Source organism: Rhinoraja longicauda, chromosome 31 (assembly GCF_053455715.1).
Source record: "Rhinoraja longicauda isolate Sanriku21f chromosome 31, sRhiLon1.1, whole genome shotgun sequence".
Classification (NCBI taxonomy): Eukaryota; Metazoa; Chordata; class Chondrichthyes; order Rajiformes; family Arhynchobatidae; genus Rhinoraja; species Rhinoraja longicauda.
In genome coordinates this window covers 8,469,766-8,497,387 of record NC_135983.1, presented here as the reverse complement: position 1 = coordinate 8,497,387, position 27,622 = coordinate 8,469,766, and the positions used below count along the sequence as shown (strand labels likewise).

General features: G+C 42.2%; 1 protein-coding gene across 3 annotated transcripts in view; it reads right to left on the bottom strand.

The window, feature by feature from the left end:
* Positions 1 to 27,622, bottom strand: part of dennd1a (DENN/MADD domain containing 1A) — a 514,736-nt gene that overhangs the window by 206,491 nt on the left and 280,623 nt on the right. For all 3 annotated transcript variants that reach the window (XM_078426383.1, XM_078426382.1, XM_078426384.1), the window contains one exon: positions 6,207 to 6,307. In XM_078426383.1, the coding sequence (XP_078282509.1) occupies positions 6,207 to 6,307 (101 nt within the window). The remainder of the gene's footprint in view (positions 1 to 6,206; positions 6,308 to 27,622) is intronic.

The following is a 27,622-nucleotide window of genomic DNA, read 5'->3' as shown; positions in this document are numbered from 1 at the left end:
TGACATGTAACAAGACTAAAAACTGCTGGAGGAACTCAGCAGATCAGGCAGTATCTGTGAAGGGAAATGGACAGATGATTTGTTTGGGTCAGGATCATTCTTCAGATTGAAGTCAAAAGAAAACTGTGCTTAATCAGTTATTAAGCACCTAAAAATCTTCTCTCATTTAAATTAGCACATTTCATTTCTCACACAAATATTTGTACAGGTTGAATCTTAATTAGGGCCACAATGTCATGCAAAGGAAGTATTCCCTGGGATGTTTCTGAAAGTCACTTCTCTAAAGGTCACTCTTTGAGCTTTCATTCTATACACTGGTGGGTGGTAAAAATATAAATTCACATTTGAACAGATTACCTTATTAAATAAATCTAATTGACAACAGTAACAAGGCTTTGGGCTTAAGGGTAAAATCTGCTCTGTTTGTTTAAAAAACTGCAAAAATGCTATTTTGTTTATGTAAAAACAGTAAAGCAGCTGTGGGTTATTTTTAGAAAATATATAGGTGATAAAATTGCAGCTAAATTAATTTATTCAGACAAACATAGTCTGTGCCATATAAATTCCAAATGGGGTCACGTCAGACTTCATAAATCAGTCAATGTGTTTGTTAATCCGGAATCAGTGCATTCTTGGTAATTACCAGTCCTATGGCCAGTTAGTCTAACAAGAACATTGACAAGTCATTCATTAGTCATATCCTTAAAAACAAACTTAAATCAACTCCACCAACATAATTTATTTTGGGGGGAGTGGGGAGGTGAGGTGGGGGGACATTTTGCTTTGTCCATCCCCACCTGGGATCTCAGCAGCACATTAAATGTGCTTCTCCTTAGAATTCCTTTGTCAGAAAGTCATGAATGCATAATCTATGGTCCCAAAGCGAAAGCTCGCGCCGTTTGTACCAGTGTCCCTGGAACTCCTACCAGCACGCACCTGAAAGAAAACTGGCAGCCACAACCCTCATGTGTTAATTACACATATGAAGCCTATTATGCAAAGAAAAGGCACCTGCTGGCAGTGAAAATGAATAGAACCTGCCCTTCCTGTGCAGTGAGTAAATTGAAGGTTCATTTCAACAGGAGATAATGGTTTTCAGATTACATTCCGTGTAATCCTGAGACGGCTGGCTATTTAACATTTAAATCATCCACAGGGAACAGTCTCCTTCCATTTAAATGTTTCAAGCCCCTATCATTCACTTCACTTAAAACTCTTGTTATCCCTGCTGGCAACTGATTTAATTACTTTTTGGATGTTGCCAGAGTAAACACAAGGCTATATACCATGTTATTATAGTGCAAGCCACGGCTCACTGGGTAGCACCCTTCTCGAGTCAGAAGGTTGCAGGATCAAGACCCATTTTAGAGACCCGAGCACAAAACTAAGACTAACACTAACACTTCAAGGCTGCTCTGAGAGAGTGCTGCCCTTCAGGAATACAGGCTTGCAGATCCAACTGCACTGAGACCCCATCTGTTCCCATGCATTCATATTCTAAAGAGATGCAGAAAACTACCACAGTTACCAATTCTTTATCTGATTTCTGGGCTTTCAATCGTCTTTATTTTAATCCTACTTACATTCCATCCCTGAACTTTATTCCAGTGCACCGATGAAAGCCCAGGCATCCAACATTTAATCCCCCCTCTTTCCTTTATGCGGTCCATTTCCCATCCCACAATTTCCTTATCCCAACCAATGGTGATCAGCAGATAGACACAAAAAGCTGGAGTAACTCAGCGGGTCAGGCAGCTTCCCTGGAGAGAAGGAATAGGTGACGTTTTGGGTCGAGTCCTTCAGATCTTCCTTCCTACACAATGGTGATCAGCAGTTGTTAATAGCTCAAACATTTCAAAGCCTACATTAACCTTGATCAACCTCCAAATACACTTCTCACAAGGATTCAGTAACATTCTCTAAACTCTGTTCTGTTGCATTGGTTCAGCCAAAGCCACCTTCCAAAACTGTGCTTAAAGTTATCCTTTTTCTTCATTTGATTCAAAATGGTCCCGAATGCTTTCTTTCCAATTTCCTGCACTTCCATTCTCATCTCATATCATGTCCATCCCTGCACCAGTACATTCATTAGGTGATCCATAGCTATTTTTGCCATCTCCATAAGAATGGGCCCTCACTTATTTTCACCTTTGAACACTGCGATGGATTCACTTCCCCCTACCTTAAAGTCATATTTGTCTTCCTCAAAGATCAAATTTTGCTCCCTACTAACCCTACTTTCTATATATATCCAGTTCCTCAGAAACGTCACCTGAAATCATTGCATCATTTTCACATGAACTCAGAAGGTACTCAGCTTTTTCTCAGCACCACTTCCCCTTGCTCCCCCCCCAACCCCCCCACAGTCATACTGTTGAACAGCCAGCAACCCACCACATCCATGCTGACCATCATGCCCATCTACACTGGTGCCAATTGCCTATGGAAATAGAATAGACAGACATGAAAGTTGGCATGAACTTTCATCATGGGATAATAAGACTCCATTTAAACTTCATGCTGCCTCAGCAAGGCCAGCAGCAAAATCAAGGACGAGTTTCACCCCTGACACTCCCTCTTCTCCCCTCTCCCATCAGGAAAGAGGTACAGAAGTGTGAAAACGCATACCTCCAGATTCAGAGACAGTTTCTTCCCAGTTGTCATCAGGCAACTGAACCATCCTATCAACAATTAGAGAGCAGTCCTTTCATCAAACATTACTAGACTTTATCTTGCACTATACTTTATTCCCTTTATCCTGTATCTGTACACTGCGGTTGGCTCGATTGTAATCAGGTTTAGTCTTTCCACTGATTGAATGGCACACACACAACAAAAAGCTTTCACTGTTCCTCGTACTGTACATGTGACAATAAACTAAACTAACCAAAAAAGTTAGACATAGGAACAAAATTAGACAATTCAATCATGGCTGATCTATTTTTCACTCTCAAACCCAGCTGTTACCTTCTCCCCATGATCAATAATGATCAAGTATCCCAGCATCACTGTGAAAGATATTTTTACAAATCAACAAGGAGACGACTGCAAATTTGTGATAAGAAAATTACTTATCACTACATGTGGTTGAGTGGGAAAGCCCATTTGCTTGTACGTTCCCATCAAAGTCATACACCATTCCTGTTTTAGACGTTCCTTGAATGTCCCTGGATCTAAATGAGGTAACTCCTGTCCAACAGCACAGGAAAATACCTTTTCCAGGCAGCCTGCAGCAGTTCAATTCTAGTTAATTAGGCACTGATAATGTATACTGGCCTTGCCACATCCCATAAAAAGAGAGACAAATGCAAACTGCAAATGCTGGTTTACAAAAAAAACACAAAGTGCTGGGGTAATTCAGTGGGTTTGGCAGCATCTCAAGGACATAGATGGGCAACGTTTTGGGTCGGGACCCTTCTTCAGTCTGATTGTAATAAAACCGATCTGAAGAAAGGTCCCCACCCGAAATGTCACTTACCCGTATCCTCCAGAGATGCTGCTGGAGCCACTGTGTTACTCCAGCAATGAATAAAAAACATTGAAATGAAGAAGAATTTTTTTATCAATTTATTTTTGATCGCTGTAAAGAAATATGGAATCAGGTAAAATCAGACGAAATGCTTTCAGTAGATGTATTCGGCAAATATCAGGAGGAACTGGTGTGTAATCAAGGAGAAGCAACCAGTGAACCATAAAGGGCAGGCCCAACATCTCAGAGCTTGGGTCAGTGGGTAGTCAACCATTCGCAAGGGAGACATTAATCAAAGATTCATGCCAATTTGGTCTTCAAGGAGGAAGCCAGCGACCAGGGTACAAGAGGGGAGGTCAGCCAAATGTGGGGGAGTAAAGATGGCAGGTACGAGGGAGACTGAGGATCCCAAGGTGTACTCCTGCTCCCCATGGATCACAGGTAGGACTGCAAATGGTTGTCACCTTCATGAGGCAGAAATTTCTCTCTATTTCTGGTTTTCTGAGCCTTCGTGAAAACACATGGGTATTGTTCACTTTGCAAGAAAGAAAGGAGAGAGAAAATGGGGAGTTATAGACCAGTTAGCCTTACATCGGTAGAGGGGAAGATGCTTGAGTCAATTGTTAAAAATGTTATACATTTGGAAAGCAGTGACAGGATTGGTCAAAGTCAGCATGGATTTATGAAGGAGAAATCATGCTTGACTAATCTTCTGGAACTTTTGTAACGTGTAGAATGGATAAGGGAGAGCCAGTGGATGTGGTGTATCTGGACTGTCAAAAAGTCTTTGACAAGGTCCCACACAAGAGATTAGTGTGCAAAATTAGAACACATGGTATTGGGGGGTAGGGTATTGACATGGATAGAGAACTGGTTGGCAGACAGGAAGCAAAGGGTAGGAATTAAAGGGTCCTTTTCAGAATGGCAGGCAGTGACTGGTGGGGTGCCGCAAGGCTCGGTGCTGGAACCCGTTATTTACAAAATATATTAACGATTTAGACGAGAGAATTAAATGTGGATGACACAAAGCTGAGTGGCATCAAGGGATATGGGGAGGGGGAGTGGGGGAGGGGGAGGGGGAGAGGGGGGGAGGGGGGGAGAAGGGAGGGGAGGGGAGAGGGAAGGGGAGGGGAGGGGGGGAGGGGCGAAGGAGAGGGTGCTGCACCAATGCAGGAGAGGTTTGGGCCCAAAGGGTCCACTTGGTCTATAGAAACATAATATTCTTAAGGGATTGGACTGGGTAGATGCAGGAAAAATGTTCCCAATCTTGGGGGAGTCCAAAACCAGGGGTTACAGTTTAAGAATAAGGGGTAGGACATTTAGAACTGAGATGAGGAAAAACAATTTCACCCAGAGAGTTGTGAATCTGTGGAATTTTCTGCCACAGAACGCAGTGGAGGCCAATTCACTGGAAGTTTTCAAGAGAGAGTTAGATTTAGCTCTTAGGGCTAATGGAATCAAGGGATGTGGGGGGCAAGCAGGAATGGGGTACTGATTTTGGATGATCAGCCATGATCATATTGAATGGTGGTGGCGGCTCGAAGGGCCGTATGGCCTACTCCTGCACCTATTTTTCTATGTTTTTACATTTGTCTATGTTTCTATTTCAAACCAGACCTTCCCATTGCACTCAGAGAACCCAATTCAAATATATTAATTAAGCGTGAATGCTGAAATTTTAAAATAAAAGCAGAAAATGTTGGAAATACTTAGCAAAATCAGGTTGCATCTACAGGAAGAGAAATAGAGTTAACGATTCCAGTCGTTAGATCTTCAGCTTGAAATCAGCCTGGTTCTCTTCTCATGGATGCAGCCTGACCTGCTGAGTATTTCCAACATTTTGTGCTCTTTTTGTTCATTATGCTTTGTAAAAGCAGGAGAAAAGATCGACACAAACCAGCTGCTGTAAAAACCACAGATAGACACAAAAAGAAGGAATGGGTGACATTTCGGGTCGAGATCCTTCTTAACAATTCCTTCTCTCCAGAAATGCTGCCTGTCCCCGCTGAGTTACTCCAGCTTTTTGTGTCCATCTTCGGTTTAAACCAGCAACAACAGTTCCTTCCTACACATTTCGTCTGCTGTAAAAACAGCAACAGGTCATATATTCCATTAGAGAGATACAGTATGGGAATAGGCCTTTTGGCCCATTGAGTCCTCACTAACCATCACACTCATCCTACACAGATCTAATCCAATGTTATTCGCTCTATATTGTCATCAATGGTCCCCAGATTGTTCCACTCAACGACAAACAAGGGGCAATTTACAAAGGCCAATTAACCTACCAACCTGCAAGTCTTTGGGATGTGGGAGGACACAGGAAACACACCAGGTCACGGGGAGAACATGCAGACTTCACAGGGATATTACCCGAGGACAGGATTGAACCCGGGTCTCTGGTGCTGAGAGGCTGAAACTCTACCGGCTGCGCCACTGTGCCGTGATGGGAATTGGGCCCCCATTTAAAACAGCTACAACCCTCTCCCCATCATCCAGTCGGTGGAGGCAGTGCGGGTGGGGTGAGTGGTTGACACTGTGGCCATTCTGTTCTCGTGCGCAGAAACTCAAAGTTCAAATACCAAGGGGATAACAATAGCAGAAGATTGGAACACATGCCATTTCTTCAGGATTGGAACACTCGATCTTCATTTCTTCTAGTCAATTATGCAGGTGGTTTACATGTGAGGCCAGAAATATTTTGTCATTTAAATATAAGCTTCAGTTAACTTCTTACCAGCAGTAGTCCAATAGATGTGGAGGGAGGACAGGGATGTAAACATGCTGCCAATACATAGGGTAGAGCATTGCTGCAGACCCATGGATACAGGCTGTTAACTAGGAGAAACAAGAACAAATATTCATCAATCCACATATTCTTACACTAACATTCTGAACAGAAAATTACTTTCTTATTTTAAACCATCAATAAAATATATAATCTGCGCAGAAAGAAAGAAAGCATGTAACACCGGTATAGCTAAACTAAATGTTAAAACCTTTCTTCCTAAACTATATCCCAGAACAGCTCAGTGAATGATTCAACATGTGTTAAGTTGAAAGTGATGGCCTTACACTGATTAAAACACAGTACTTGATCTTGCTTCTGTCAGATAATTAAGGTCCATCCTCAATATCCAGCACTAAATCTTCAGCATCAGTCAATGTAGCTTGGATCAGTGAACAGTTGGGGCCGTGAACATGGGATAATGATCAGACTTCTCTGCATCGCAGCAAAAAGGTGTTTTTACAAACCAACAGAGACCTGTACAAATTTGTGATAAGCAAATCACTTTGTTTCAAAGAATCCATGACATTCTCACGACAGGTGAAACCATCTTTTTATAAGAAACTCAGCTTAGAAGCAACCTTTTCCCCCCAATTTATCCCATGTATGATCCTCTCTAACATGTTAACCAATGCTATTAAAAACCTGCATGTCACATGACCACAGGGGTGGGGGCTGCTTTACGTCCTCATCGTCCACACTGGGTAGTTCTACAGAACTGGTAAAATGTACAGCAAAGCGTCAACTACGGCACTCTGAAGCCAATTGCCACTTTTGATTGCTGTAGTTGACATACGAAAGAAAGACATGACCACAGTCAAAGACTTACTATTTTTAATTGCCCAGGCAGATTCAAGAGTCAAGAGTTTTATTGTCAAAGTACCGAAATAGAACAATGACATTTTTCAACAGACTGAAGACACACGAACCAGTATTTACTTAACATAACTCACCAGTTTTATTCATATTTAATTATTCTTGAGATAAACTACAGAACAGCACCAGTAGCTTTACAAAGGAATTCCACACAAGCAGCCATAGAAACAATTTTGTAACAACCCGTATGTAGCTTGGCCAGGTACTGAAGGACCTAGAAGCCCTGCTCCACTCACATTACTTTGTGCAGCACGCTGGCATATGGGCAGCACAGTGGCACAGCTGGTAGACCTGCTGCATCACAGCACCAGAGATCTTAGGTCGATGTTGACCACAGATGCTGTCTGCGCAGAGTTTGCACGTTCTCCCTGTGACCACGTGGCTTTCTTCCGGGTGCAGCGGTTTCCTTCAAAATCCCAAAGACATGTGGATTTGAGGGTTAATTGGCCTCTATAATTAGCCCCCAGAGTGTAGGGAATGGATAAGATAATGGGATAACATAGAACTAGTGTGAACGGGTGACCTATGGTCATCATGGATTCGGGCTGAAGGGCCTGTTTTCATGCTGTATCTTTGCTCATCATCTGACACAGTTTTAGTTATGTACTAAAACTCTCGTTTGTTATCTTGTTTGTGACTGAACTTCAGCCAAAACGATACACGATAGCGCGACAATTCTAGTCCCACCTTACTCACCATTGTCACTTTAGTGATAATGCAAGTAGTTTTATTGAAATCGGTCTTATATTTTTAAAGTTATTCACATTTTAAAGTTTAAAAGGAGGTGAGGGGGAGGGAAGGGGAAGGGGGGAGTGGGGGAGAAGGGAGAGGGGAGGGGGGGTTTGAGGAGAGAGGGGAGGGGGGGGGTTGAGGAGAGAGGGGAGGGGGAGGACAGGGTGCTGCACCAATGCAGGAGAGGTTTGGGCCCAACGGGTCCACTTGCTCTAGTTTAAAAAAAAAATAAAGACAAATAAATAACGTGTTCAGAATTTTTTTTTCTGGACGTAAATGTTTAGTTTAACGCATGGTATCTTCTGTTGTTACAAAATACAGATTGATTCCAATTGATAAAGCATTAGAACAGCAAAGGCATAACTTGCCCAATATTCCAAATAATTGGCTCTTTTTAAAGTCTGCTTCTTTTTAAACTGAAACCCAACTGCTCTCTCAGGTGAAAGTAAAATGATTTCATGGCATTCTATCAATCAACAAGGAGGGTCATCCCTCACTGTGTCCTGGCCAATGTTTACTCTTCAGCCAACATCGCTGAATTGACAGGTGATCTGCTCATTGTCATGGTGGTGTTCGTGGGAGCCTGCATGAGCAAATTGGCTGCCATGTTCCTATTACCTGTTATAAACGCCCCGATTAAAAGTGCTGGTGGAGTGTACAGTGAAGAAGGTTACCTAGGATTATATCAGTATCTTGATCAACTGGGCCAATAGTTCAATGGTGCTTTATTTCTCACATATGCAACTGCACAGTGAAATTCTTTATGCATTTTTACACTTGCAGGAGCCGCCATGTTTTGGTGCCATTTCCATAGTCCAAAGTCCAGTCTGCCCGCGCGCTCAGTTTACTGGAGCAGTCCCCAATCCAGGTAAGCCCCTGGCTCCTGTAAGGCCTTCCTCCATCGCCCTCGACGAACTGATGTCCCTCTCCTCACCCGGCCATCTTTGTGTCCTGGCGGTGCTGTGGTCGACCTTGAAGGTGCTGGAGGCAATACCGTGGTTCACCCTCATACTGGCCCACTCCTCGCGTCCAGTGTCTCCAGCAGCTCCCTCCCGGTACCGCCGTCCGCCAAGCTTTCAGGCACAGCCCCTTGGGAAGTCCCAAGGATCGGCAGATGGAGTTTAATTTAGATTAAAGTGGGGTGTTGCATTTTAGTAAGATATAAACCAGAGCAAAACTGAAATGGTAGGACCCAGAGGACGGTTGTAGAACAGAGAGACCTAGGAGTGCAGCTAAATACTTTCATGAAAGTGGAGACATACTTATGTGGCGAAGGCATTTGGTACTCTTGCCTTCAGGGTACCGAGTACAGGAGTTAGTTTGTCATGTTACAGTTGTATTAGAATTTATTTATTGTAGCCCACTTTTGGAATACTGTGTTCAGTTCTGGTCATCCTATCGGAAGGATGTCATGAAACTGGAACGGGTACAAAAAAGATTTACAAGGATGTTGCCAAGTCTGGAGGGTTTAAGTTATAAGGAGGGGCTGGAATAGGTTGGGTCTTTTCTCCCCCGGACTATAGGAGGCTGAGGGCTGAGCTTATAGATGTTGGTCAAATCACGTGAGGCAGGGATACGGTGGTACTCTAAAATTAGGGGGGCATAGGTTTAAGCTGAGATTTTAAAAAGGTTTTAAGAGGCAACATTTTAACAAAGTATATGGAATGAGCTCAAATCATCAAATTGAGTCCAAATTGTGACATGTAAAAGACAATTCGACTTGTACATGGATAGGACGGGGTTGGAGGCATATAGGCCAGGTATGGGCGAGTGGAACCAGCTTGTTTAAGCAACTTGGTCGGAGTGAACACATTGAGCCAAAGGCCTGATTTCGTGCTGTATGATTCTATGAATCTATTATAACAATAACTATATTTGAAATTAGCTTAATTGGTTGTGAAACACGTTAGACCTCAAAATGCTTTTAAAATGCACGTTTTTCTTTCTCATTTCTAAATTGGGCAACAAATAGACTCCATTTGGAGGCATAGGAAACCACAGGTGATGGAATCTTGCATAGAACACAAATTGCTGGTGTAACTCAGCGGACCAAGCAGCATTTCTGGAGGGCACGGATAGGCGATAGACGAGTCGGGTCGTTTCGAGTATGTAGACGGGTCCCGATCCAAAACATCGCCCACCCATGTCCTCCAAACATGCTGCCTGGTCTGCTGCGTTACTCCAGCACCTCTAATACATTATATCTACTGGGAATCAGGGGCCGTTATGAATTTGAATTGGGTATAGATAGGATGGTGTATAACCACAAGATAAAGTTCATGGGCGGGTAGTGAAGAGGTTAACGGGCAATAAAGCGGAGGGCTAAATGGACCATTCTTGGATTGACAAGCTGTAATGAATGGGCTTGGCCGTTAAAGATCGAAATGGGAAGGAATTTCTTCTCTCAGGGAATTGTGAATCCTTGTAATTCAATATGCCAGGGAACTGTGAAGGCTGAGTAATTGAAGGCTGAGATTGTTTATTTTAGACCACAGGGGAATCCAGAATGATAGGGGATCATGCAGGGAGCGTTCGCAAAGATCATATCCACTATGATATTATTGAATGGCATCGGAGGCTCAAGCGCAGAATTTGCCCATCTGCTTCTGTTGCTGTTATTCCGACTCAAAATCAGAAATGTATTTTATGGAATACAGAGGGTGCCCCCAAAAATACAATTACAATATTACAATCATTTTAAAAGTTCAATGAAGAGTTAAGTGGGATTTATTTTGTAATTTTAAAATTAAGATTCGTTTATTCTTCAAATATACCACTCACATTTTTAATGAACATCCTACTTCGATGGGATATAAAGAGACAATATTAAGAAAATTTAATTTATAATTCGCAGATGACAATGTATGGTTAGGCAGACACAAAATGCTGGAGTAACTCAGCGGGTCAGGCAGCATCTCGGGAGAGAAGGAATGGGTGACGTTTCGGGTCGAGACCCTTCTTCAGACTGATGTCAGGGGAGGGGGCGGAACAAAGATAGGATGTAGTCGGAGACAAGAAGACTAGTGGGAGAACTGGGAAGGGGGACGGGACAGAGAAGGGAAGTAGGGACTACCTGAAGTTAGAGAAGTCAATGTTCATACCGCTGGGGTGTAAACTGCCCAAGCAAAATCAAGATTTTACCGAACTTGGTAATATTTTAATTTTCGCTTAATGTTGTATGATGCTTCTCTCCACTCTAATACCTTGAATATTTGCATATGACACCGAAGTGGGATTAGCTCAAGGATTTGGAGCTGAAATACCATTTTCAATACTGGGCATGGTGGCGCAATGGTAGAGTTTAGAGATACAGCGCTTGCAGCGCCGGAGACCCGGGTTTGATCCCGACTATGGGTACCGTCCATACGAAGTTTGTACATTCCCCCCGTGACCCTGCGTGGGTTTTCTCCGAGATCTTCGGTTTCCTCCCACAATCCAAAGATGTACAGGTTTGTAGGTTAATTGGCTTGGTGTATGTGTAAAATTGTCCTTGGTGTGTGTAGGACAGTGTTAGTGTGCGGTGATCATTGGTCACCGCGGACCCGGTGGGCCGAAGGGCCTGTTTCAGCGCTGTATCTCTAAACTAAACTAAACTAAACTCGGGTATACGAATATTTCACAAATCTGAATGTCTTCTGGAGGATTAATTTTTGATTTTGGAAAACAATGTAGAAAAAGTAGGGCAGCACAGTGAAGCAACTGGTAGAGCTGGTGCCTCACAGCACTAGAGATCTGGGTTCGATCCCGACCTCGGGTGCTGTCTGTGCGAGGTTTGCATGTTCTCTCTGCGACAGAGTGGGTTTCCTCCACTTTCGTCCCACATCACAAAAACGTGCGGGTTTGTCGGTTAATTGGTCTCTGGAGGTTGCCTCTGTGGGTCGGGAATGGATGTGAAAGTGGGATAATCTGGAACTCGTGTGAGTGGGTGATCGACCATTGGCGTGAACTCAGTGGGCTGAAGGGACTTTTTCCATGCTGCATCTTTCCATCAAATCAATGAAAACCAATCCACTATCCCATCTGAAAGCCACAGGAAAGGTTGCGGTCACCATGAGACTATTAAAAAATTGTAAAGTCACAGGAAGAAATGGAGAGGAGAAAATACTTGCCATTTGTGACTCATCACATTCTGACCTTTATGCAAGTTTAGCTTTCATGTGCAATTTTTCCTTGCAATCATTTCCACAGTGCGAGGACAGAAGATATCAGAGTAGGTCATCTGCCCCTTCAGGCTTGCTCTGCTATTCACTGACAACAAGGCTCAACTCGCTCAGCTTCATCTCCCCTCACTTTCCCCATATTCCACAATTCAATTTGTGTTCAAAAATCTTTCCGTCTCATCCTCAAATGTACTCAACGACTAAGCATCCGAAGCAGTGTGTGCCAGAGATTCACGATCCTTTAAGATTTGCTTCATTCAGTCCCAGATGGCTGACGAGGACCATAGAACAAAGGACATAACACCACAGGAACAGGCCTTTCAGCCCACAATGTCTGTGTTGTCCATCCCATACATGATACCAATTTAAACTAAGAAGATGCAAGGGGCTGCAGATGTTAGTTTACAGGAAAAGATAAACACAAAGTGCTGGAGTAACTCAGCGGGTCAGGCAGCATCTTTGGAGGACATGAATAGGCGATGTTTTGGGTTGGTATTGTTCTGCAAACTGATTATAGTCAGGGGGGGGGGGATAAAGCTGGAAGAGAGGTGGGGAGCAGGACAAAGCCAGGCAAGCTATAGATGGAGAAGAGGGCGTTTTTTGTGTCTATCCAAGCTATAGGTGAATGCATGTGAGGGGGGTTGGTTGTCACATTAAACTAATCTCCTCTGCCTGCACATGATCCACAGCCCTCCATTCCCTGCATAAACATGTTCCTCTTTAAAAGCCTCTGAAACGACCAGTTTCAGACTTCCAACCCAAAGGGCACCGCTATTCTATCCAGCCCTCGCAGAAAGCTTCATGTTTAAATAAGATCACTTCTGATCCTTCGAAACTTCAGGGAACATAGGTTCAGTTCACACAACCTCTCTTCACAGGGCAATCCTTTTTATCTGCCCAGTGAACCTTCAATGAACTCTTCTGAGGCAAGTAAATCCTCCTTCAGGTGAAGAGACCAAAACAATAGACAGCACAGCTTGGTCTCAGCAATGACTTACATAATTGCAGTGAGTTCTCAACAAGTATAGTTCAATCCCTTTGTAATGAAGGCTGACTTTCTTGACTGCTTGCTGTAATTGAATGTTAACTTTCTGCAATTTGTGCAGTAAGATTGCCCAGTTCCTTCTGAACACCAGCATTCCTCACACTTATTTGGCGAATGCTCCCGTTCTTTTCTTTTTGCTCAAAGTTAATAGTATCCTTTAATTTTTATTTATTTATTTATTTATTGCTACATTCTTACCCACTCGGTTACTATGTCCATTCACCTTTGTAGACTCTTTGCTTCCTCCTCACAACTTGTTCTTGCATTGTCAGCAAATGTGAACACATTGCAGGGTTCCCTTATAGTGTCACCAGAACAGATAAGTATGTTTCTTTTTTTTTTTCCTAATCAGATGTGCAGCACTTTGGTCAACGTGGGTTGTTTTTAAATGTACTATACAAATAAAATTGACTTGACTTGACATCTTGAATGTGACCCTGGCCATAACACATTTGTTGCAGCTTATAACCAGAGTTTGACAATTTATTTAGTTTAGTTTAGAGATACAGCATGGAAAACAGGCCCTTCGGCCCACTGAGAACATAGGAACAAGCCTGTTCACACTTGTTCAACGTTATCCCACTTTTCCTACACATTAGGAGCAATTTAAAGAGGTCAATTAACCTACAGACCCGTTCGCCTTTGGGAAGGCTGATGGCCTTATTCCCACTGTTATTAAACAGACCAATTGATAAGTGACTGATACTCAACAATCCTTAATCCAAATCAATAAATTGATCATATATGCCACAATATCTCATTTTATCTAATAAATGCAAATTGAATATCTTTTTAGAAATCCAAATAGATTAGATCCACTGGCTCCCCCTAAATTATAAATGAATTGCTCTATTTCACTCAAGAATATTATGAAGACTATACAACAAAACTTCTGTTACTAAAAACAAAATTTGCCCAGAGCTTCCTCCCAAGAGAAAGCCGCTAGAAGCTTGTGTGATGGAGCATGAAACTAAAGAGATTTGGTACACTCTGCAGACATCTGCAAAAGTTGACAGTGTTTCCTGCAAGCTTCAAAACACACAAGGCGCTGCCTGTTCAATCACTGTCATCTACAGTGTCTGAATTGAAAACAACCCATCATTATTCATAATCTTACATGTGACCTTAAGGCCACAAGCTAACCGTATGAATAGGTACTTCAGGTCATACACGTTGAAACTAAAACGTGCAATATTGAGCTACCGGAAGTATTTTTCATTTCCGATATGCCACTGCAGTAAAACACGGGAGTGTTTTAAAATTTAAAAAATTACAAATCGGGTCAACTGTTGTCTCACAGCAGCAGAGACCCGGGTTCCATCCTGACCTCAGGGTGCTGTCAGTGTGGAGTTTGCACATTCTCCCTGTGACCGACCGCATGGGTTTCTTCCAGGTGCTCCGGTTTCCCTCCCATATCCCAAAGACGAACAGGTTGTAGGTTATTTGGCCTCTGTAAACTGCATCATGTAAGTAGGGAGCGGATAAGAAAGTGGAATAAATAGAGCTAATGTGAATGGGTAGTCGATGGCTGGCATGGACTCAGTGGGTTGTGACCTGCTTCCACACTGTATCTCTAAACTAAACTGCAAATATCTGAAATTAACTATTAAAATTGAAAAATGTTGCATGCATTCCTATTCAACATCCATAAAATGTATTTGAATGTTAGTACTAATTATAATGATTTTTTCTTTGTTGGATACTACTTTCATTTGATATAGCATGCATAATACTACAAAATATCCTGAAGTGATTATATTTACTTATGCCACATAAGTAAATATAAAAAAATAAAATCTAAAAACAGTGGAAAGTATCATTGAGATATTCAGGATGTCAGGCAGCATCTATGCAGCGAGAAAAAGAGTTAATTTTTCAGGTCAAAGGCCATTCATCTAAACTAGGGATATTAGATTTTTTAGATTTAGAGATACAGCGCAGAAACAGGCCCTTCGGCCCACCGGGTCCGTGCCGCCCAGCAATCCCCGCACATTAACACTATCCTACACCCACTAGGGACAATTTTTACATTTGCTCAGCCAATTAACCTACAAACCTGTACGTCTTTGGAGTGTGGGAGGAAACCGAAGATCTCGGAGAAAACCCACGCAGGTCACGGGGAGAACGTACAAACTCCATACAGTACAGCACCCATAGTCAGGATCGAACCTGAGTTTCCGGCGCTGCGTTCGCTGTAAGGCAGCAACTCTACCGCTGCGCCACCGTGCCGCCCGTAATAAATATATATAAAAATATAGATCTAAAATATTGATTTTAGAGCTAGAGGGAGAGCAAGAAAACAGGATTGTTTTAAATTGCAGACAAAGGAAAGGGTTACAATTAACCCTTTCACTACCCTCTCAACCATCATCCATCTGGTCCCACTTGTTTTTTTCCAGCCTTGCCCATTCCCTACATCTTGAAACATGCCTGTATTGTTCTGTTGAACGATCCTTGGTCTGAAGTGTTAATTGTTTTTCTCCACACATGCTGCCAAACTGCAGGGCATGTCCAACATTTTCTTTTATTCCTGTTTTCAGCAAACTCAGTTTCTTTGCTTTGCAAAGCCACAGAGTATTAAGCAGGGACACAGGCCCTTCGGCCCATGTCGACCATAGTGCCCAATCTAAGCTAGTCGCATTTGAAGGCTCCCATCCCAGAAAGTCACCTATCCATGTTCTCCAGAGATGCTGCCTGACCCGTTGAGTTACTCCAGCGCATTGTGTCACTGTTTATACATCAGCATCTGCAGTTCTGTGTTTCTACTAATTCCCCATTTGAACACGTTTGGCCCGTATCCCTCTTTTCCTGTCCACATACCTGACGAAACATCCTTTAAATGTCACTATTAAATAAAAGATGCAAGGAACGGTGACCGAAAGCTTATCAAAATGGGAAGATAAAACGCCGATGATACAGCAGCGTATGATGCAATGAATGAATGCAAAAGTGCTAAAGAACCAGAAGTGTAGAAATCTCCAAGGCATATACATCTACAGCAATAGAGGCACCCCTGGCCATGAGAGATCAGTGGGAATTTTAACACTGAAATGCTGCACAACCATGAGCCAAAGGAGTGGAAACTTCATGTCAATTAGGCCACTGGACACAGCTTTGCATCACTTTTCATAACTTGCCATCTCTTATCCCATCCCTTCCCCTCCCCAGCTTTCCCCACCCTCCATCTATCAATCTGAAGGAAGGTCTCGACCCAAAACAGTTTGCCCATTTCCCTCCAGATACTGCCTTACCCATTGAGTTCCCCAGGATTTTGATTTGCCTAACCATCAGTTTAACCTTCAATAAATAACACAAACTGCCCAGGAGTCCAGTGGAATGGACAAATTTAGAAGTAATAAATGTACAAAGGAGGGATTTAGCAGGAAATGAGCTATCACTGGGAAGCAGTTGAGCATCGTTACAGAGGTGGAAATAGTGCTGAGACAGTCAGAATGACAAACACAACTCAGCAAACAACTGTCAACTTTTACAGACATCTGGAGAATATATCTAATCTCTTCAGTCTCGATGCTCCGTCAGAAGAATTCTTAACTGCTTTCTCTTTAGAAGAATCGACAAATATTACACCAAAATTGTAAACTGCCTGGTTCAGACCATAACTAAGGAGAGGAAGCAGGAAGAAGGTACAGGAGCCTGAAAACCATAACATCCATGTTCAGGAACAGCTTGTTCCCTATAGCCATTCGGCTATTAAATACTACCACCTCAAATAAGCACTGAACTACAGAGACTATTATTGCTATTATTGCACTATTATTCTTTGTTTTATTGTGTGTACATACAGTATGTGCATATATACACACACTGAACTTTTTTTTCCTCTTGTTTATCATATTGTTTACAGTGTACTATGTTTACATATTCGGTTGTGCTGCTGCAAGTATGCTGCATTGTTCTATCTGGGACATGTGACAATAAAACGCTCTTGACTCTCGAGCAACGGAGTCAGTGGTGGGGAAGAGTTTCTGAATGGGAAACGGCGATCAATATGTATTGTTACGTAGAACTACAGCACTAGAAAAGACCCCTCGGCACAAACCTGCTGGGCCGAATAGCCAGTCCCTGTGCTATATTGTTCTATGTTCTAGTACATCATTAAACAACTTTAAATCGTGGACACTGGGTTATTTTTATTTATTTACTAAGTGTTAGAATCTGTATCTTCATTCATAAATCTTCTATCAACATTTTAGATCTATATTTTTATATATATTTATTATTTGGCCATCATTATTGGCTTTTTACGATTGCACGCCCAATAGTTAATCATTCTTCCTTTTCTGTTCGTCTACTTATTTATTTATTTATTTATTTATTTATTTCTATGTTTTAGTAAACCCTGTAAAGCGTCTTTGAGTTTTTAGAAAAGCTCTATACAAATGTAATGCATTATTATTATTATTATTATTATTATTATAACTAGAAGGGTCTCGACCCGAAACGTCACCCTTTCCTTAACTCCAGAGATGCTGCCTGTCCAGCTTTTTGTGTCTATCTTATTAAAATAACTTGTTCTAGCATGTTATCAAACATTATACAATTTAAAATCAAAAATCAAAAATCAAGGGGAAAAAAAATACATTGTGTTTAAAATACATTCAAGGAATTACTAGCATCTTTAACAGGTGAAACTGCACATTTGCCAAATTAGCAATATGTCCTTCCGAGTGCTGTACTGGTTGAAGCTCTGGGAGATTTTGTATTACTGCCTAATATCATGAAAGGTTCATTGACATTTGGAATTATTTTAATTGGACAACAATATCCAGAAAATCATTTGCCAACTCACCACGAGTGCAATCGAGCAAGTAACTTCAAATTTTCATCAAAACCACTGACAAACACATTTTAAAAATAATAGAAATGACTGGTGCTGTTTAAAATATTACGGCAATCACAAGATCACATGGATCAGGTGAGTCATAATTTATAGGAGCAGAATTAGGCCATTCGGCCCATCAAGTCTACTTCACCATTCAACCATGGCTGATCTTTCTTTCTCTCTCAACCCCATTCACCTGCCTTCTCCTCATAACCCCTGACATCTGTACTAATCAAGAAGCTATCAATCTCCACCTTAAAATATCCATTGACTTGGCCTCCACAACTGTCTATGGCAATGAATGCCACAGATTCACCACCTTTAGACTAAAGAAATTCCCCCTCATTTCCTTTCTAAAGGTACGTCTTTTTATTCTGAGTCTATGGCCTCTGGTCCTAGACTCTCCCACTAGTGGAAACATCCTCTCCACATCCACTCTATCCAGGCTTTTCACTATTCGGGAAGTTTCAATGAGCCCCAGTGCTGTCAAACGCTCATCATATGTTAATCCAATCATTCCTCAGAACATTCTCATAAACCTCCTCTGGACCCTCTCCAACGCCAGCACATCCTTCCTCAGATATGGGGCCCAAAGGCACTGCCCTCCCCACCATCAAAAACATCTGCAGCGAGTGGTAAACTCAGACCTATCTCTCACAGGCATAGCCCTCCACCATCAAAAGCATCTACATGAGGTGCTGCCTCCAGAAGATGGTATCTATCAACAAGGATCCCCCCCGCCCCACCCGCCCCACCCGCCCGGCAGGAGGTGCAGAAGCCTGATGTCCCACACAACCAGGTTGAGGAATAACTACTTTCCTACGATGATCTTGAAGTGACTCAAACAAACCTAATTCTACCTCGGTAACCGGAACACGATGGACCACCGCTTGCACTTCCAAGAAATTGCATTCTAATTGTGTTTTTACACTATTATCTTGTTTTTTTACAGACCTTTCTTTTCGCTTTCTTTGATAATTTATGTATTTTTTATGCTACTGGCGTGTGGTTTGAGTGTATGAGCGTGTGATGCCGCTGTAAGCAAGATTTTCATTGTATCTGTAAAGAGTATTCATGTTACGGCCTTGATTTTTATGACTATTATGACCTTGATTTTTAAAGCTTTGATTTTTAATGCACTGTAACGTTTTGAGCATCCTTCAAGCACTTTCAAGCATTTGTATCCCAAGTTACATGTCATTCTCTATTTCAATTTTAAGTATCTTTCTGTTTCATGTACTCAGCAGCTTACAAAAGGTCACACATCTCAACCTTTGAAACCAATGGCTATTATCCAGTGGAAGGAATCTTCAAGTGTTGCCATATAGTCATAGAGCTTGGAAACAGGCCCTTCGGTCCCACTTGCCCATGCCAACCCAGCCGCCCCATCTAGATGTCCCAACAGTCCACAGCTGGCCAAATCCCTTTACACATTTCCTGTCCATGTACCTGTCCAAATGTCTTTAAATGTTTAAGAGAACTGCAGATGTTGGTTTACATCGAAGATCGACACAAAATGCTGGAGTAACTCAGTTGGTCAGGCAGCATCTCTGGAGAAAAAGAATAGGTGCCATTTTGGGCCAAGACCCTTCATCAGATTGTCAGGGAGGGGGACTTTAGAGTTTTGGGAAAACACAGAACAAAGCAGAGCCTGCTTCGATAACTCAGGAAGTGACTGTCTTTAAATGTTATATTCTTTTCAATTTCCTACAAATGCCCCACTAATTAGGTCAGTTAGTGAAATGCGTATTCGTGGTCCACCATCAGAAAAGAGCAGCATCTGAAACAGGTCCAAGTCTTGCAGGAAGCAGATTCGGATTCACTTTCTGACTGATCATTTGAAGAGGCTTGGATTTCACTTTAGCACCAGTAAATTTCAGAGACCATTCATTGTATGCCTGCATTATTTGCAATTAAGTTGCTCAAAGTGGGGCAGAGATGATCCTACATCATTGGGTGGAGCAGGGACGAATCAATCTGTCTGTCTGTCTGTCTAATGTCTGTCTGTCTAATGCCTGTTTATCTATCTAATGTTTGTGTGTGTACCATGCCCTCTACACAGCCAAAACGGTACAGGACAGCACGATAGTTTTAGGCCCACACTGCTCACCATTCCCCTATGGTGTCAACAAACCCACTTTTGTTACTTTTAAAAAACAATTTACCTAATAAACTTTAATAAATGTGGGGAGTGGGGGGGGGGGGGGGGGGGAGGGGGAAGAGGGGAAGCGGGAGGGAGAGGTGAAGGGGATGGGGGATGGGTGAAGGGGAGGAGGGACCAATGCAGGAGAGGTTTGAACCCAACTTGGTCTAGTTTTAGATAAAGAAGGGAAATGTGTACACATTCAGGTGAAGGCATTTGGAAGATATTTATTCAAGTGCTGCTCAAGGACTGAGAACTGCTTTTTTTGATGAAATAGTATTCATGACAGTGCAACTATATTACAAAAGTAAGGACACAACTGTCTAAAAACAAATACATTCTACAAACAATGATCACCCTCTGCACCACTAAATGCAGCATTTCACGTGTAATTGTCCCTTACTCACCTTCCTACCCGTCTCTGCACAGAAACCCCTTCAGTTCCAGCAAACTTTATTTGACTGCTTCCAAAATTTGACATTTCCTGTGGTTAACTACATTATGATATAATATTAAAGCACTGCGGTGGGAAAAAGGGCAGGAAATGTGACATTAAAATGCGGACTAAATTATGTCTGCAGACCTTGTTCTAATTAACCCATATAACCTGAAGACACATGGGCTTGACTCCTCATTGTCATTCCATGGAAGCAACCGGCATCCCTCTATGTATCATTTAAAAAAATTTTTTTTTTAGATTTAGAGATACAGCGCAGAAACAGGCCCAGCCAATTAACCTACAAACCTGTACGTCTTTGGAGTGTGGGAGGAAACCGAAGATCTCGGAGAAAGCCCACGCAGGTCACGGGGAGAACGTACAACTCCGTACAGTACAGCACCGAACCTGAGGATCGAACCTGAGTCTCCGGCGCTGCATTCGCTGTAAGGCAGCAACTCTACCGCTGTGCCACCGTGCCGCCCGATACACATCTCACACTCACGCACGCAGCCACGTGCACACACATACGCACGCACGCACACACACGCACGCACACACACACACAGACTAAAAGGAGGAATTTTATTGCACCTTGTTGTTTATGATAATAAACTAATTTGGTCTGAAAATCCATCAGACTTTGACAACAAATTTCACTTAAGTTCATTATGTAGACTAAGTTTCCTACTACTCTTTACCTCATCCTTTCTACCTATAATACATATGTAATTAAGAGAAAACTAAATACAACTCCTCCCAATAACTCATCGGAGAATAATTCAGGTTAGAATGCTTCAAAGATAATGCACATCATGTTTAAAATTAATGACATACCACAATGACACTCTGCTCAAGTGCACATGAACAATGTACAATGTAATTTCAATCTTTCCACATGCTTCTGTTACACAATATATGTGAAATCCCTTTAATGCACTTTTTTTTCTTCCTTTTTATCAACATAAATAACAACAAAATAAATAACAGAAATAACATAAGTAACAACAAAATCCATGAAGTGAATGTCAGTGAAGGTCACATTTGTTCAACTACAATGTGACATACAGAGTGACCCATCAAAACCTCACAGGAAATAAAGAGAAAATCATTTGGTGTAAATTTTGCCCAAAGTATCCAGTCATTATGAATATTCATCAAGGGGTAATTATCAATCTCTTTCAATTCCATCAAAGATATTTTGCCTCCAAGGGGTCAGAACACCGAGTCCAATGAAGGGAATTTATTTTATTAACAAACTGGAAGCACAGCATCATGAGAACACAATTTACAGAATACATAATCACGTTTAGAAATGTCTGTCAATTTGATCTGCATATTTTCTGACCAAAATAAAATCTCAACATTCATATTCAGCTTAGTAAAAATTGACTATATCACTAATCCATGCTGCTATAAACCTCTCAAAATATTATTTTTACTTTTGAGTCAATTAAAATCCTAAGAGCATTTGTACATTTTAAAAATATGCAAAATAACATCTCTTGTTTATTAAAAGAAAACAATATTCTTTTTAGGCACCGAATTACGAGAATCTCATTTTTTAAATCCATATAATTAATGCTTTGTCCCAGCCTTACCCAAATCAACTCTGCTTACATCAAGACGCAAACATTGTGCGTAATTTTGTGATTTTTATTTCATAACCAACATTCAATGATTTACTACTTCTCTGGAACGTTTGATGGATGCACTGCAGTATAAAGAAAGGTGTTAAGGAGAGAGAAATTGATGAAGCCTTCAGATGACAATATTACAGAAATTTGATGCTAATTTATCTGAACAACTCTGCTTTTAATTCCTTTAATGATATCTATTGTGAAACTTCAGCCCAATTCCTTTCCTATTTATTACAGCAAGGCTTAATGCTCTAAACATTTTCACTCCCATCACCTATAATTACAATTATGAATTGTTAAGTCATCTCATAATTAACACACAAATCTCAGCATTCCTATTCTAGCTATAAAGAATATTACATGGGGTTATTGATGAATAGCAATCTCAAGAGAGCGCTTTATCTATTTACACTCCAGTCATGTCCTTAAAGAACACCAGAACAGTTCAGATCAAAATCTGGTTCTAGAACCTGTGCTTTGTTTTTTTGAAACCAAGTACACCGCTGACACATAACATAATACGATACTATTTTCTAGTAATACAGACATATTTTTTTCTGTAACCTTCCATCTTATCAAGTAAAGCATGCCGCAATTTCGTGGCATGTTAGAGAATAGATTGCACAAACTAAGTGGGGAAATGGAAGAGGGAGGGTATTGCTCCAAAGGCCAGCAGAGATACAATGGGCCGAATGACGTTTTTTTGAGGCGCATGAAAATGAGATATGTGTGCATTTAATTTGCAGCATTCGGCATTTATGAAACAAAGAATTTGAGAGAATCTCAAACTTGCTGAAACATGCCATGTCAGCCTTTCAAAGTTAATATTCCAACAGTTCGGCCCAAAAATGTGAAAGAGCTTTTGTAAATTAGATAATGAAATAGCATTTAACACTATTGACCTGTTTCTGGCTGTCCTGTAGTCCTTAAGTAAAACTCTCTTTTCAGAAAAGCGCACATCACAATTCAAATGTCAGGAAGTTTGGTATATAAACACGGTTCAGATCTCAATACAATTAAGTTTAGTCTATTTCTGATGATGAATTAGCTGCTCACTTAAAACAAAGCAGATTCCCACAAGCTGCATTTGTAATGCTCTCGGGGAAAGGAACTGCAGGACATGATGCTTGTGAACCAACGGTTACTGTAGAAATATTCTGATGCAAGGATGAGAATGGGCAAGTTACCTGACAACATTTAGTATATAGACACAAAACACTGGAGTAACTCAGTGGGTCAGGCAGCATCTCTGGAGAAAAGGAACAGGTGATGTTTCGGGTCGAGATCTTTCTTCAGACTGATGAAGGGTCTCGACACAAAACCTCACCAATTCCTTTTCTCCAGAGGTGCTACCTAACCCGCTGAGTTGCTCCAGCATTTTTGTGTCTATCTTTGGTGCAAACCAGATGCTGCAGTTCCTTCTTAAACATTTAGTATATTACCAGTTGATCTTCTTAAACATTTAGTATATTACCAGTTGATCTTCTAAAGCATTGCAGAAGTGAAATAAGGACAGATAATATTCAGGTGAAATACTTAAAAGATATAGAGTAAAGCTTCATATCTCACCAACATATTTTTGTGCTCACTTTATGGCCATTATTTTTATAATTCCTATAACTTTCTGTGCCAACTTTGTGAACTTGTTTTACTGTGATCACTTTCACATCAGTGATGCTGCTGCAGCACTTACACTTGGGAGTGAATAATTAACTCAGCATTACAAGCTCACCTCGGCAATTATGATCATTTATAAACATAACATTAGTTGGAGAAGACTATGAGAACAATGCAGCATCATTGATAAATTACTGGAAGAACATTGGAAGGCTTGGACCAGTGGTCCAGATACACATACTCAAATCGCACTGCCCTAGTTGGAGAATTTAGATTCCAGTAATTAAGCAAATCTTGAATAAAAAGTTACGAACAGTAATGACGACCATTAAACAACATTCAGGGGACAAAGATCTGGCATCCTTTCCCCGATTCCAAATCCATAAGACACCAAGCCCATGATTACAGTCATCTTTTAATTGCCTCCCAAACTGGAAGAATCCACATACATTGGAAATTCAATCATATAATGCTACTACCCTCGTACAATGCAGATGAACTATAGATGCTTATGGCAGCATAACGAGCATCAATGTGTCGACTTCCTTAGTCGTTTGAAGAGATTTGATATGTCACTGAGTACTCGATCGAACCTCACACAGGTGTACGGTGGGGAAGATACTGACTGGATGCATCACAGCCTGGTTCAGTAACTCGAATGTCCCAAGAATAAAGGAGGCTAAAGAAAGTGATGGACATTGCCCGGTCCATCAAAGATACTGATCTCTGTACCATCAAAGGGATCTACAGTAAGCAAAGGCAGCTGGTAAGTAGCATTATAACCACATCATCCTGACCACGCTCTCATCTCACCTCTACCAGCGAGAAGGTGGTACAGGAGCCTGGAACCGTGACCACCAGGTTCAAGAACAGTCTCTTCCCATGTAACCACCAGTGTCTTGAAACACCGTGCACAGCTTTAACCACAACCCTTCCTCAACAATGATCCATGATAGACTTTGTATAGGTTGCACTGAACACTCTGATTTTCACTAATCCTACTGATAATTTATTGTATTATTGATTATTGTACATCTATTTGTCGTGACAATAACTTCAGATAGTCCCTGCTTTCCCTCTCTATCCCCCCCCCCTTCCCAGTTCTCCCACTAGTCTTCCTGTCTCCGACTACATCCTATCTTTGTCCTGCCCCCTCCCCTGACATCAGTCTGAATCTCCTTTGACTCCTCCCACTTCCTCCAAATCCAAGGTGTGGCTTTGGGCACTCGCATGGGCCCTAGCTATGCCTGCCTCTTTGGAGGGTACGTCGAACAATCCCTGTTCCAGACATACACTTGGCCCTATCCCCGAACTCTACCTCCGCTATATTGATGACTGCATTGGTGCTACCTCTTGTACCCATGCAGAACTCACTGACTTCATCAATTTCACCACTAATTTCCATCCTGCTCTTAAATATACTTGGACCATCTCCGACATCTCCCTACCGTTTCTGGATCTCACCATCTCCATCACAGGAGACAGACTAGTGACTGACATCTACTACAAACCTACTGACTCCCATAGCTATCTTGACTATACTTCTTCCCACCTTGTTTCCTGTAAAAACTCTATCCCCTACTCCCAATTCCTCCGTCTACGCCGCATCTGCGCCCAGGATGAGGTGTTCCATACTTGGGCATCAGAGATGTCCTCTTTCTTTAGGAAACGGGGGTTCCCCTCGACCATTATAGATGAAGCTCTCACTAGGGTCTCCTCAATATCCCGCTGCTTCGCTCTTGCTCCCCCTCCCCCTATTTGTAACAAGGATAGAGTCCCCCTTGTCCTCACCTTCCACCCCATCAGCCAGCGTATACAACAAATTATCCTCCAACATTTCCGTCGCCTCCAACGGGAACTGCTGGCCACATCTTCCCATCTCCACTCTTTTCTGCTTTCCGCAGAGACCGTTCCCTGCGTAACTCCCTGGTCCACTCGTCCCTTCCCACACAAACCACCCACCCAAGAATAGGTGGCTCAGCACTTATACTCCCACTCCCATTCTCAATTTGACCTTTCTGTCCTGGGCCTCCTCCATTGTCAGTGAAGCCCAGCGCAAATTGGAGGAACAGCACCTCATATTTTGCTTAGGTAGTTTACACCCCAGCGGTATGAACATTGACTTTTCGAACTTCAGATAGTCCCTGCTTTCCCTCTATCCCCTCTCCCTTCCCAGTTCTCCCACTAGTCTTCCTGTGTCCGACTACATCCTATCTTTGTCCCGCCCCCTCCCAATATCAGTCTGAAGAAGGGTCGCAACCCGAAACGTCACCCATTCCTTCTCTCCAGAGATGCTGCCTGACCCGCTGAGTTACTCTAGCTTTTTGTGTCTACCTTCGATTTAAACCAGCATCAGCATTTGTCCTTACACATCTATTTGGCGTGATGTCGCAGTAATATCTCTGCAAAGCTGCAGCAAGTAAGAGTTTCATTGTGGTCCTGGTGCATATGACAATTAAAGTACTCTTGACATCTCTGGTCGGCACTGTATTTGTCAGAAAATTGAACTGGACACTTGTCAGCGGACACCCTTGAAACTGGAATACGATTTCTTTATCAGGATTTCAGGCAATCATATCTCTTCATGTTCATTATCAAGCATTGGGGATGATTTTATCACACAGTGAGGGTGGATCACATTGCCAGGAGTGTTGGTGGAGGGAGATTGAATTGTTGCACTGAAACAGGAGCTGAATAAGTAACTGAAAGTAAAGACTTTGCGGGGCCATTGGAGAAAAGGCAGGGGAGTGGAACTTGGTGGTCTGCTCTTGCAGAGGGCTAGTACAAACTCAATGGGCTGTGCTACAACCATCCCGCGATTCTGTGAACTTGAATCACAATTTCCGAGGGATGTCTGCCATTCGGTATTTACTCCTCCATACCCTACATCAATCTCTGCCCCTTACTCTACATTAAAGCTGCCCATCCTTCACAACGTTGGCAACCTTACTCACAAGGCAACAAACTGGTGGTGTAACTCAGCCGGTCAGGCAGCATCGGCGAAGGGAAAAGGACAGTCCAAGGAAGGGTCTCTTGTCCATTTCCCTCCGCAGATGCTGCCTGAGCCGCTGAGTTCTTCCAGCAATTTATATATTTGTCTCTCTCTTTCTCTCTCCTCCCATCTCTCTCTCTCCTCCCATCTCTCTCTCTTCTCCCATCCCTATCTCCTCCCTCTCCCTCTCCCCCCGGGAAAGTTTATTTTTAAACACAGATTAGTGGGTGTCTGGAACACGCTGCCGGGATGGTGGTGGAGGCAGATTCGAACGTGACTTAAAAGGTTTTTAGCTAGGTAAATGGATATGCTGAGAATGGAGGGTTATGGATCATATGCAGGCAGAGGAAATTAGTTTATCCTGGCATCATATTCAGTTCAGACATTGTGGGTCGAAGGGCCTGTTCCTGTGCTCTATGATACTGTGTTCCTTCGCCTACTTACACACGGTTTAGTTTATTCCAGTTTAGTTTAGAGATCCAGCGTGGAAACGGCCCTTGGGCCCACTGAGTCCGCGCCAACCAGTGATCACCACACACTGATGCTATCCTACACACACAAGGGACACTTTACATTTATATCAAGGTAAATAAACTACAAACCTGTTCATCGTTGAAGTCTGGGAGGAAACCGAAGATCTCTGAGAAAACCCATGCAGCCACGGGGAGAATGTACAAACACCACACACACAAGCCTCGTAGTCAGGATCAAACCCGGGTCTCTGGCATTGTAAGGCAGTAGCTCTACCGCTAGGCTACAGTGCCGGTACCGCCACGCTTTATGTCAACTTCTGAAAGGTAGCCTTGAGATTTAGAGATACAGCATGGAAACGGCCCTTTGTCCACCGAGTCCACACCGACCCCTGAACACCCGTCCATACT